The sequence below is a fragment of the Phalaenopsis equestris genome, unplaced genomic scaffold (assembly GCF_001263595.1).
Source record: "Phalaenopsis equestris unplaced genomic scaffold, ASM126359v1 Scaffold000002, whole genome shotgun sequence".
Classification (NCBI taxonomy): Eukaryota; Viridiplantae; Streptophyta; class Magnoliopsida; order Asparagales; family Orchidaceae; genus Phalaenopsis; species Phalaenopsis equestris.
Genome location: NW_018164444.1, coordinates 38,921,273 through 38,932,916, shown reverse-complemented (window position 1 = coordinate 38,932,916; position 11,644 = coordinate 38,921,273). Strand labels below are relative to the sequence as shown.

The 11,644-nt window shown below is 36.2% G+C and overlaps 1 protein-coding gene across 4 annotated transcripts in view; it reads right to left on the bottom strand.

Annotated features, from left to right (window-relative positions):
- The window catches only part of LOC110022925 (nicotinate phosphoribosyltransferase 2-like), a 100,376-nt gene that overhangs the window by 38,726 nt on the left and 50,006 nt on the right, over window positions 1-11,644 (bottom strand). For 3 of the 4 annotated variants that reach the window (XR_002293829.1, XM_020722090.1, XM_020722106.1), the window contains exons 7-8: window positions 5,860-5,961; window positions 4,819-4,935 (exon numbers count right to left, since the gene is read on the bottom strand). Coding sequence is in view for 3 of the 4 variants with exons in the window: in XM_020722090.1 (XP_020577749.1) it covers window positions 4,819-4,935; window positions 5,860-5,961 (219 nt within the window). In the remaining variant the exon portion in view is untranslated. The remainder of the gene's footprint in view (window positions 1-4,818; window positions 4,936-5,859; window positions 5,962-11,644) is intronic. The other variant, XM_020722099.1, reaches the window with a different exon arrangement.

Here is an 11,644-nt window from a genome sequence, read left to right as displayed (position 1 = left end):
GTGTTCGTGTTCGGCTCGTTTGCTTAATGAGCCGAACACGAGCTGTTCACGAACAAAGAGTTATTTTAACAATCATAATCATGTAGTTATAAGACAATAAGGTTTGAGCAAGATTTAAAAATTATTATTTATATTAAAACATCTTCTTAATCTAATTTAATAATTTTTATTCTATTTTCTTAATCAATATTTTAATTAGTTATAAATCTTTGTAGCCTTGTAGTCAATTGGATTTTTTTTAAATACTTGATGTATATATATATATATATATATATATTAACTTTATTGATAAATCGAATAAATTTTACTAAATCTTACTTTTTCAGTTCGGCACTACTACAGCTTGGTTCGATTGCCGCTAAGTGCGGAACCTCTGCCGCTAAGTGCGGAACCTGCTCTTCTCCCTTCTCCCTCTCTTGCAAAGCCACTCTTCCGCTTTCTCCTGCTTCGATTCGTTTGTCAGGATCGAGTGTGTCGGTCAGCTTTTTGGTTCATTTGAAAATATGAATATGAAAATAATTTTTGAAATTTAATTTAATTTAATAGATATATAATTTGGGTTTTGAAAGTAATATGTTTTAATTTCCAAAAAAATGAGACCAAATGGATCTCATTCGTCCAATAGTTTGCATAATTGTGTCTGATACCGCAAATACTACACCCTCCTGAAAGATAAGTGTAGATCTTGGCGATAGACCCAATCATGCAAATTAAGAGATTTGTGACATCCGTTTGGTCTTTGTCTGCGAACCTTTTATGTATGACCGACAAGTTCCCATATATAATACAAAGATTAAATAGAATTTATTTTACTTGGGTTTCAAGTTCCCTTTAGTAATTACATCTTAAGTGACGGGAGTCACTTGAGAAAACTATCGATAATGATCAGTGGTTCTAGTCTTCAAGAATTCAAGGTTCAGGTTTTCAATGTAGGAGGTGGAAAAAATAAGTGAGAGTGGTTCAAGTGAGAACATTCCTTTCAGGAGTCCAAAAGAAGTAAAAGGTAGGGGATGTCACAGATTCTGAGGGGAATCCTCAGTGACCTCCCAAACTATATTGCTGTGTGGCTGCATTTTTAGAGATGATGTTATCCAATTATTCAATCCTGCCAATTTTATTATTTGGGACTTACATTCGCATAATACCCGATTATGCAAGTAGCCCGCAGAGATATGAGGGTTTACGTCGTACCGTACGACAACCTCGGAACCTAAGGCGAGTTAGGACTCATGCCGCGCAACATGAGTGCACAAAAGCCTAAAAAGGGAGTGCGAGGATTTACGTCGCGCTAAGCGAGCTACCTCGAAGTCTTATAGGTTGTTATTATGCTAGAAAGGGATAATGCTGAAGAAGATCCTCTTGCTGCTCAATCTGAATTACTCGTCGTGCTGCCCACAAAGTTGGCTCTAAGCTCCTGTTGTAGCGATGACTCTAGTGTTTAAGTGTTTGAGATTGGTGATTTGTGTTTCCCAGTTTTGGTGTCAAAGTTTGATTTTGCATGCAGAGTAGTCAAATTGCAGGTAAATAAAAGGTACTTTAAAGGTAAAATGCAATAAAGTAAAATGTTGTAGATAAACTGTAAAAGCGTACATGGGCATCTGCTACTGTTGCATTATTAGTGTTGCGAACATAATATGATTTGCAGCAGATTTAAATAAACTTGCAAGAAAATCAAACAAGACGAGAAAACCCAACGCGAAGTCAGAAAATGAGTTATAAAAATCACGAGCAAAAGAAACAACCACATATGAAAGATCAAGACTGGGTATAAGACATTGGTAAAAGTGGGGGCTCAAAACTGGGTTGTGTGCTTCCCGACCTTGAGTAAGAGTTGTCAACTCAACAATCTACAGGAGGTAGTTCTTAACCTCAATCCAAATGACTATCCATGAACTTTTATAAATTTTCATATAAAAATTATTTGATTTTCATGCAAAAGCTGTTGATTAAGTTTTTTTTATGCAGAGTTCTTTTTAATATGCAAAAGGGATTTTTATTTTATTTTTGTAAATATTTTGTAAAGTCGTAAGTCCACAGGCTAGTCACTCTAATCGTACTAGAACTACTGACAACCTAGGAGTGTCGGAGGCAACGATCCCACCAAGAATCGGCGAATAGTATCATAGGTCTTTCCCTCTCCCTTATTGAAGATCCTTAAGGTAGGAGATACTATTCTAATAATCTAATCTCGTATCCCTCGTTTAAGCACACAACATAAGCAATGTCGTCATCGCCCTCGCCACCTAGACCCTAGACTCATCCTAGTCCGATGATCCATATGTGGCGTTAAGAAATTTCCCCAATTGCCAGGAGGATTTGAGTGTAATATTCAAGCTCAAATTCCGATGCACTGGGTTTCATTGTAGGTTAAGTCATTGAGGGAATTTCACTGTTGATTTAATTAAGGAAGCATGAACTACGTTACAGTGCGTCCTCATGTCTAGTGTCTTAATTAATTTGTGAATCAGGACCAAGTGTCAAATTTCGTTATTTATTCAAAAATTAGGTGGATGAACATTCAACTAAGATGTGCTTCTAAAATCTAGGAAGCCTATACTGAAAAATAGGTGGATTAACTCTCACCTAGGGTGTGCTCCTAAAATCTAGGAAGTCTATGATGAAAATTAGGTGGATGGACTCTCACCTATGGTGTGCTCCTAAAATCTAGGAAGCCTATGCTGAGGATTAGGTGGATGGACTCTCGCCTAGGTTGTGCTCCTAAAAACTAGGAAGTTTATGTTGAGAATTAGGTGGATGGACTCTCGCCTAGGTTGTGCTCCTAAAAACTAGGAAGTCTATGATGGATGGACTCTCACCTAGGGCGTGCTCCTAAAATTTAGGAAGCCTTAACTTTAACTTGTTCTTAAAGTGATTTAAGATTTTTTATATCTTCCAATTAATTAAATCATCAATCCTCATCTTTATGACTTAACCATTTAACAAAAATAACAAAACAAACGAAAAAAAAAGAAGGCCGACTCACTTCCAAAACTAACAAAGCCAAGGAACGAAACAACAAGTGAATCGACATACAAAAAAAAATTAAATTCTTTCAAAAAGTATAATTAAATCGGCCCCTGAAAAGAGTGTTTAAATCTGTTCTAAAACAGTGTTTTGATCGGCCCGAATGTTTCACAATTCAGACTAAAAAAATAAAGCTCAAAAACCACCAAATAGACTAACAAAGTGCAGCCCAAAAGCCATGAAACGGAACCAAGAAGTACAACCCACAATGACATTTTCAAATAGTTCTAAACAATGGGCAATCAGTCAAGAAATCAGTCCAAAATTTCCTCCAAAATAACAAATACAAAAATCACAAATCAACCCAAAATCGGCACCCAAAATGACTCCAAAAACAGTGAAAGTATCGAGCAAGGGCAGCCCCCAAATGATGGGTTTAATGCCCCCAAAACAGTAGGTAGACCAACCCTCAAGAAATTATGATTAAACCATCCACAAACAATGTATCATATGCAGCAGAAGAATTCCTTTGTCACACATGCAAGTATTCAAGTTCCAAATGTGGGACATGTAAACTCATAAGAACTAGACGTTATATATGTATGCCAGTGAAAACCTTGTGTTAAGCAAGTAATGCATCAGAATCGTGGCCAATTAGTATGGCCGAATGTGAGCGAGCCGTTACTTCAAAGCTTTGGCTGGGAATTGAATACCTTCCTTTCAGGCAGCCAGCTTAATTGGAAAAGCTTTACGGGGGAATTAAATGATAAATTTAAATTTTAAATTTTGAATTTTGAAATTTCTGAGCTGAAGTAATTAGCCCGTGCTTAGCCCATGTCCAGCCTGAATCGAACCTGAGTCGGACCTGGGTTGAGCCCGGGCCCGCGCACCGCTAAAAAAAAAATATATGCATCGATATTTGTGCTAGTCACTCGCGTGCGAAACCATAACATCGCGGGTGTCATTCCAAGCTAAAGTTGACGTTCCGGAAGCATCGGTGCGGTCCGTTTCGTCATCCGGGATCATCCGGACGAGTTCGCCGACGGTCGAGCCAAAAATGTGTCAAATTCGTGCGTGGTGTAGCGAGTGCGTGAATTGCGGCGTTCGCGAGTAATCGAGTCACAAAGAGTCACAAACGAGTCACAAAGGGTTCACCTAAGGCTGTTTAATCCTATAGGAACTCATTTTCGGGCCCTCTACATGTTGGTCCTTAGCCCTTGCAACTAGAAGTTTAGTGTTTGGAACCACTCATGCGAGTTCTTCACAAAAAATGAGTCAAAAAGTGGTTTGAAGTTCTACGGAAGGTGGGCTCCATTAATAGCCTGCTATGATAGTCAACAAGGAACTCCTAAGGCTAGATTATTGGTTTTAAGAGTAGGAGACTAAAACCTCACTAAAAATGAGGTCAACAGTGTGCAGGAACTCCCTCACTCGCCTCCTCTACACTACAGCACCTACTCTGCTTGACACCAACACTGGCGCCTTCTTCCCCATTTGTACGCAAGCCACTTGTCGAGAGATCCCGTCTCTCCTTGCTCTACGACGACCACTCCCATGCCAAACCGTGGTGTTTCTTCTTTTGACTCTATAGGTATACCGCATTGTCTTCTCTTGACTCGAATGTAGCAATATTATAGGAGAACTCACCTCTTTGAATTCCGACTCCCTCGCTTCCTCTTCTCTTTGGTTTCCTTAGCTTTTCGTTCCCTCTCCCACTTTGGCTCTTTCACTCCTCTTCCCCGGGTAATAAAAATGGGACGTTACAAAAAGGGCGTGAATTCTTCAATCCTACACAGAACTGATATACTGATAGCAGAAAAAAGAAAACATCAGAAAAATTAGGAATTAACTTACATCATAAGTGTCGACTAGGGCCAAGAAGTTATTTGGCATGGCCAACGCATAGGAGGTAAATGCTGCTAGCTCACTCTGGTTAGTCTCACCAAAAGCACCATGCAGTGCGTCCGACAGCTGTATGAAAAGGAAAAATTCAGCAAGGAACCGTATGAGATCAATGCTAAATGAACAAGAGAAAACAATAAAATTTGTGCATAAAGTTAAGTAGATGACTTGGGTGAGAAAATTAGGTGAATAAAAATAATTCTGTGTGCTAGCATATTCTTGTTCGTAATGTATGATGCATGCAATAGTAAGAAAAATAAAAAATTTAAGAGTTAAAATATCAACAAAACCACCTTTTCAAGCGACATTTATAACTAGCATTCATTTGATTAGTTCAATAAAGTTATATTACAAAAACTACAATAAGCCTCATATATTCAGCAATTCAACTTTTAGAAAAGTGTTCTCAATGCAATTTGAGAACTCGGGATTTGCAAAGCAATTCAGATATAAGCTACGTAATAAAACTGACGGGAGATGGAATAATCAGTAACACATGAAATGAATTATTATTGGAGACTACAAAAGAAGCAAATGATTAAAAAATTTCAAGTACCGAACAAATAATGGCTTGCAAGAAATGATTTTTTGAACTAAAGCAGTAAGCTCTGTATGCACGGATAACTTTGTTTGCTGCATAAGGTTATTCCAAGAAGAACCACACAATTGAAATATTGTGATATTAACAGTTCAACATGACAGTATACATACTTTTTTAGTATATTTTAAAAATGATTTTTAATTTGAAACTCAATATCTGAAGCAAGCAAGAACTGCGTCAACCATCTTGAAGTCGGTAATAACCATGAAATGCAAACACAGGTTTACCTAATAAAGCAAAAGATCGCCATATCTAGTATCAGATGAAACAATTACTTTTACATACTTCAAATGCAACAAATGATTATATACTTTAAGTGCAATGCAAATACCAATGATCATCTAAATGAGCTTACAGGATTTTAGAAGGGATCAAAACTTAAAAATCACCACCTGAAGTTTATAAAGCCAGCATCGCACGACACTAACAAAGTCTTCACAAGTGCTTGAGCTATCATGACTGGATAGTGCTTTGTCCATAATCTCATCCATGCACTAATTATGATAGAAGTTAGACAAGGAAAATCTTCTGCAAAAGAATAAAATTAATACCCAAAAATTTCTTTCACAACTTACTGAATCAGAGGAAAGAAATCAAGAGAAGGGATATGGAACATGTACTACACAAAGTAAGCGCAAAAAAAGAAATCCTCACTGTCACTTTCGACAGCCCTCCATTATTGCAGCTGCCCCTAAAAAGCTGTCGACCGCTCTTCAAGCAGTTCCTCACAGTCGCAGCCTCGGGACTACCCCCCTTTGGCTGTCCTTTAATCCCATGCATTCCCCGCCGCTGCTGCCATCATTCCCGCTCATCGATGCCACCCGAAAACAGCTGCTTCTGGCTTTTTCTGTCGTCCAAGCCGCCCGACCATCTGTTTCCCTCCTTCCAACTTGCTGTCACTACCGCAACTACTTCTCTTCACTGCCGCAGTTCTTCTCTCTTGCATTCACAACCTAAGACCACCCTTTTTAGCTGTTTTTTTGTTGTCCAGCCCCTCTCCTTTGCTGTCATCACCCTGGGCAGCCCACCTACATCACTCCCTGTTGTTTGCTTGCTCTCCGGCACCAGGGAAACAGCCGCCTTGATGTTTTCTGCTTGTCAACCGCCTTTTCCACCGCCGCACCACCCACCACCGCTGGATCTACCCCTAGTTGAGTGTTCTGTCGTTTATGTTGCTATTTCAGATTTTCAAGTATCATGTTTTTGTATTTTTCCTTTCAAGTGAGTCGTTCGTAATTCCATATTTACTTTCAGTAATAATATTTACTTTCCTATTGATTATTTGGGTTAACTCTGGTATCGGGTTATTTAAGAAAAGTCATCTTATCCACAATCCGGGAGACCAAAATAACAATATTATGTAACTCTTTGGGTCAAACCTCTTCGTTAGCTCTAATACAAATTCCACTTCTACTTGAATTGTCTGCTTACAGTTCTAATTTTGCAACTGGTCTGAATGACTAACAATTCATTTTTTTCTATTATTTATTCAAACTTATTTATTTGTAACAGCATAATTTATTTATTTAATAAAAGTTATCATATAATAATCATATTGTGCATGAACCATTTTTCAATTTTAAAGGACCATCCGAATCGAATCAGCCCAAACCTCTGTAATACTGAAATTCAGATGTTAATCTCATTCCAACATTGATTCTAAATTCAATTACGCCTCCACTGTAAACTGAAATTCAAACATTTGTTTGGATATCAATTTCTGTCATAACCTAATCAACTTTTGTAGGCCAACCACAAGTGTAATAAAAAGGGATGATTCAATCATCTCAATTTTTACATACACTCATCCTAATTTGTACTCATCATGATCGAGCAGAGAATTAGTCTAGCTAAATTGTCACAAAATAATTCAAATTTGTAATATTCATTTACAAACAAAAATATGAAAGCATGTATAAAAAGGTCCTCTAATAAAATACAAAGCCTTTAAGAAACTTCAAATAAGAAATCATACGTAAAGAAAAATCTTTTTCTATGTTAAATATCATTCATTGTCTTTTATAAAAACCCCCTAAATTGACAATAAGAAAATATACAAATGGACAAGTCACCTGATTAATAATCAACTTGCCCCTTTCCCTTGAAAACACAAGTATAATATTCGATGAACTCTACACTCAATGAGATAAATAATGCTAAGACAAGATTCAAACATGAAAAAAGCAAATATGATGACCAGTAACTAATATATGTGCAATAACAATAATAATGAATAAATAAACAATAATTTTCAAATGGTAAAGAGAACATATTTGCAAATGAAATACACTGGTTCTCCAAAAAAAATAAAACAGCCACTGATCGATCTTTAATTCGCTACATTATATAAGTTATGTATGCATTTAATTCACTTTTATTTTCCATCTGATGTTCAGCAGTCTTTATTTTAGAAATGTCATATTATATTTCCATAAGATTTGACATATTTTCATTAGATTGTTACCCAATCAGTTGGCCATAATAACAGCTGATAAATATTTGTACTCTAATATCATGCTTAAAAATAACCCCCAAAATACTAACTAGAAGTTCCAGCTTTAATATCAAGAATAAAAAATTCATTTATCTTTTTACCAAGGCTCTTATAATAAAAATTTTTAACATTCCGTACACAGATAATCACTATAGCTACCTATGTATCACAGATTATATGATATTATTTTGATCATCTTTACCTGTTATAATATTTTTATATGCAATTATTCTCTAACATGAAAGCACCTATAAATAATCAACTTAATTAACATGCACAAAAATATAATGTGATATATCATAATAGCATTTATGCTTGATATTGCAATTCTATAATAATATTATGAACTACACAACAACAACAACAACAAGCTTTTGTCCCACTAACCGGACTCGGCTGCATGAAACCATTTTCTCCATTGTGTCATATTGAGTGTCATATTTTCTTTTAATTCGAATAGATTAAGTTCATTTTTAAAAAATGTCTAAGTTTTTTGTCTACCTCTGTCTTTCTTAACATAGGGGGAATCTAAAACATCTACTCACCTAATAAGATCATCAGATGATCGACGTTTAATGTGAACAAACCATCTAAGACGACTCTCTCTAATTTTGTCTGTCAGTGAAGCTACACCAACGTTATCACAGATATATTGATTTTGTTTTTTGTCTCTAAGTGTCAAGCCACTCATCCACCTAAGCATTCTCATCTCTCCAATGCTTAGTATAAATATTATGAACTATGTATGAAAAGAAAAATATTTACAAGAATTAAATTAAGTTAACATAATCGAATGTCTTCAATATGGAAGAAATTTTAAAGGCAAAGACATAAAATATATAAATTATCAATGCACATTATCAAACAACAAATCCTATATATGATTAATTTCTTATTTTAGCGATTGAATATCTCACCATACTTTCATATTTCTTTTTGGGACATATTTTCTGATTTCTCCTGTCTTCAAACTTGAATCTTTTATACAACCAGATGAAATCAACAAATTTACTAATTTGTAATAAAATCCTATTTATTATTTCAATTCTGTTCCAAGAAATCATAACCTAATGCATTTTCCACAAATTTCCTCTCATAAAAACTTCCACTCTTACATTTTTTCTAATCAAATCAATTCTCAAAACTTAGTCTTCCTTCATTATTCATTTATCTCTCTTCTCATCCGTTTCGTTTTTGTCTTCATTTTTTCCTTTTGACTTCTAATTTCTTCTACTCCTCCTTCCAAGCTAATATACGAGAGGTTACCAAATTTGATTTAGCTATAATGTGGGAATAAGATTTTAATGGGACATGCGTAATTTATATGAATATATAAAGTGGGGCGCAAAAAGTGGGGGCATAATTTAGGAACAATTTGTAACCAATTTTATGATTATATTGGGTATTATAGACGGAGGGGACAATTCCCTTATGCCAAATCGAGAAGCCTAATATAAATCAAGGACGTGATTGAGCCGAGTGGTGCGACCATACTAGTGTCAGTGCATTGATCTCAATTTCATAATTAACCATGCTTAATTAACCATGTTTGGGTGAGAGTAGTACTAAGGTTAGTGACCTTTCAAAAAATCTTCATGTTGCAAACCATATAATAAAATTATAATGCCCATTATTAAAAAAAAAAAAAGAAAAGCAAGCTCACAAAAGTTGGTTCAACCGAGCAAATAGTTTTGTCGGTTCACAGTATATTAAAAATAATGAATGTGGAGACAAAAGGAGAGGGACAAGCGAGTTCTGTGGCATGTAGAGAGCCAGATGCAAAGAGGATGATTCCCCGGTGCAAAACCATGAGGGTGAACGATGAACAAATGAGAGGAGACAAGTAGTCTATATTTATCGTCTAAGCAAGTTTGAACACAATTGTATGTGTCAAGGTGTATGCGAGAGATCGAGGACGATATTGAGCAAAGAGGTGTGGGGTTGAGTGCGAGCAAACCTGGGTGAAGGCAAGCAAGCAAGACAGTAAGTGTGTGTGTGGTCTCAATGCGCAACACCAAGCAAATGTTCGAGTAACATCAAAGATGGGAGAGCTTACAGGTTTGGGCAAAGGTTGAGAACCATAATCTCATGAAGGTAAGAATGATTGCAACCCAATGTTGGTGTTGTCTTGAATTTGAAGGTAAGTTTAAATTTTCATTATATCGAAAGTAAACTAATTAAAAAATTAATTGTAGGAAAGTGTCAATCCACATGCTTGATTAATAAATTTATTTCCTTCTCTTAAAATATAATTCACTAATTGTATATCATTTATTTGTATTTCCATTTTTCTATTCTTCACCATTTGGAGAGATTCTTATTTTATTTTTTTATTATTATATATATGTAGAAAAGTGCAATGTAACAATGTGAGCAACAGATAAAATTATTTCCAGAATTCTACATTATATCAGAGCCATGGCACCTCCCTCCCCACACGAACTTCACCGTCTAAGAAATCAACAACCATTTGTTTGGTTTGAACAATTCACGGAACATCTCATTGTGTTGTTACAATAAGGAGCATGCTCCCATCTCCTTGGCTCAACTTTGTTCGCTAAATGAAGCGAACAACTCTCTACTTCATGCCGCTTTAGCTCGCAAGTCCCGCGAGAATAGCAAGTCCCATGAGCCTTGTAAGTCTTGCTAGTCTCGCTCGCCTCTGAAAAAATATTACATCAGTGGTATTACGTACGTAGAAGTAACGTGCGTAGTCAATGAAATCACGCCACGACATCCCACGCGATAGGAAAAAAACGACACAGTAACACGGGGAATATTCTCTCCTGTGTTATTTATGTGTTATTCTTGTGTTATTGTGTATTATTCATGTGTTATTGATGTGTTATTATGTTATTATAACACCAAAAATATTCTCAAGACATAATAACACATGAATAACACACAATAACACATTAATAACACGGGGAATATTCCCGACAGAAAAAAAAAAGCGACAGTGATGAGTGTGGGTCGCTTTTTTTTTTCTGTCGGGAATATTCCCCGTGTTATTTAGGTGTTATTGTGTGTTATTCATGTGTTATTGTGTTATTATAACACCAGGAATATTCTCAGGACACAATAACACATGAATAACACGCGGGGAATATTCCTTGTGTTACTGCGCCGTTTTTATTTTCTCTATCGCGCAGGGTGTCGTGGCGTGATTTCATTGGCTAAGCACGTTACTCTTCGTGCATAGTACTGATGTAATATTTTTTCCTCTTGTACACACACATGAAGAAAGCTAGCAAGCATAAGCAGCCACAACCGAGAGCTCTCTGCGAGCCCTAGCTGCAGGGTCTCCTCCATTCGAATGAATCACCTAATATGCATGAGTTATCTGTCTTTCCATTCACTAAAGCCGAACGATTTAGTCCTGAGATCGGCTCGTTAATTCCATCCATTGAAGCCGATGTCGGCACAAAAAAAGAAGAGGTTGTTTGGGGGTCGTCCGTAAGAAGCTGTCGGCAGCCGGAATTGAAATCTCATCGCCCGCTTCGAAAAGACGTTTTAATTTACGTATATATATATATATATAATTTTAGAAAAATATGAAATCAAACTGACCTCATATTTTTCACAGTTTAAATGAAAGAGCGCTCTAACTCAAATCCTGAATCTATCCCAAGGGATAAACACAAGATTTGAGGATGAGGCTCGATCAAATAAACTAAGAAAAC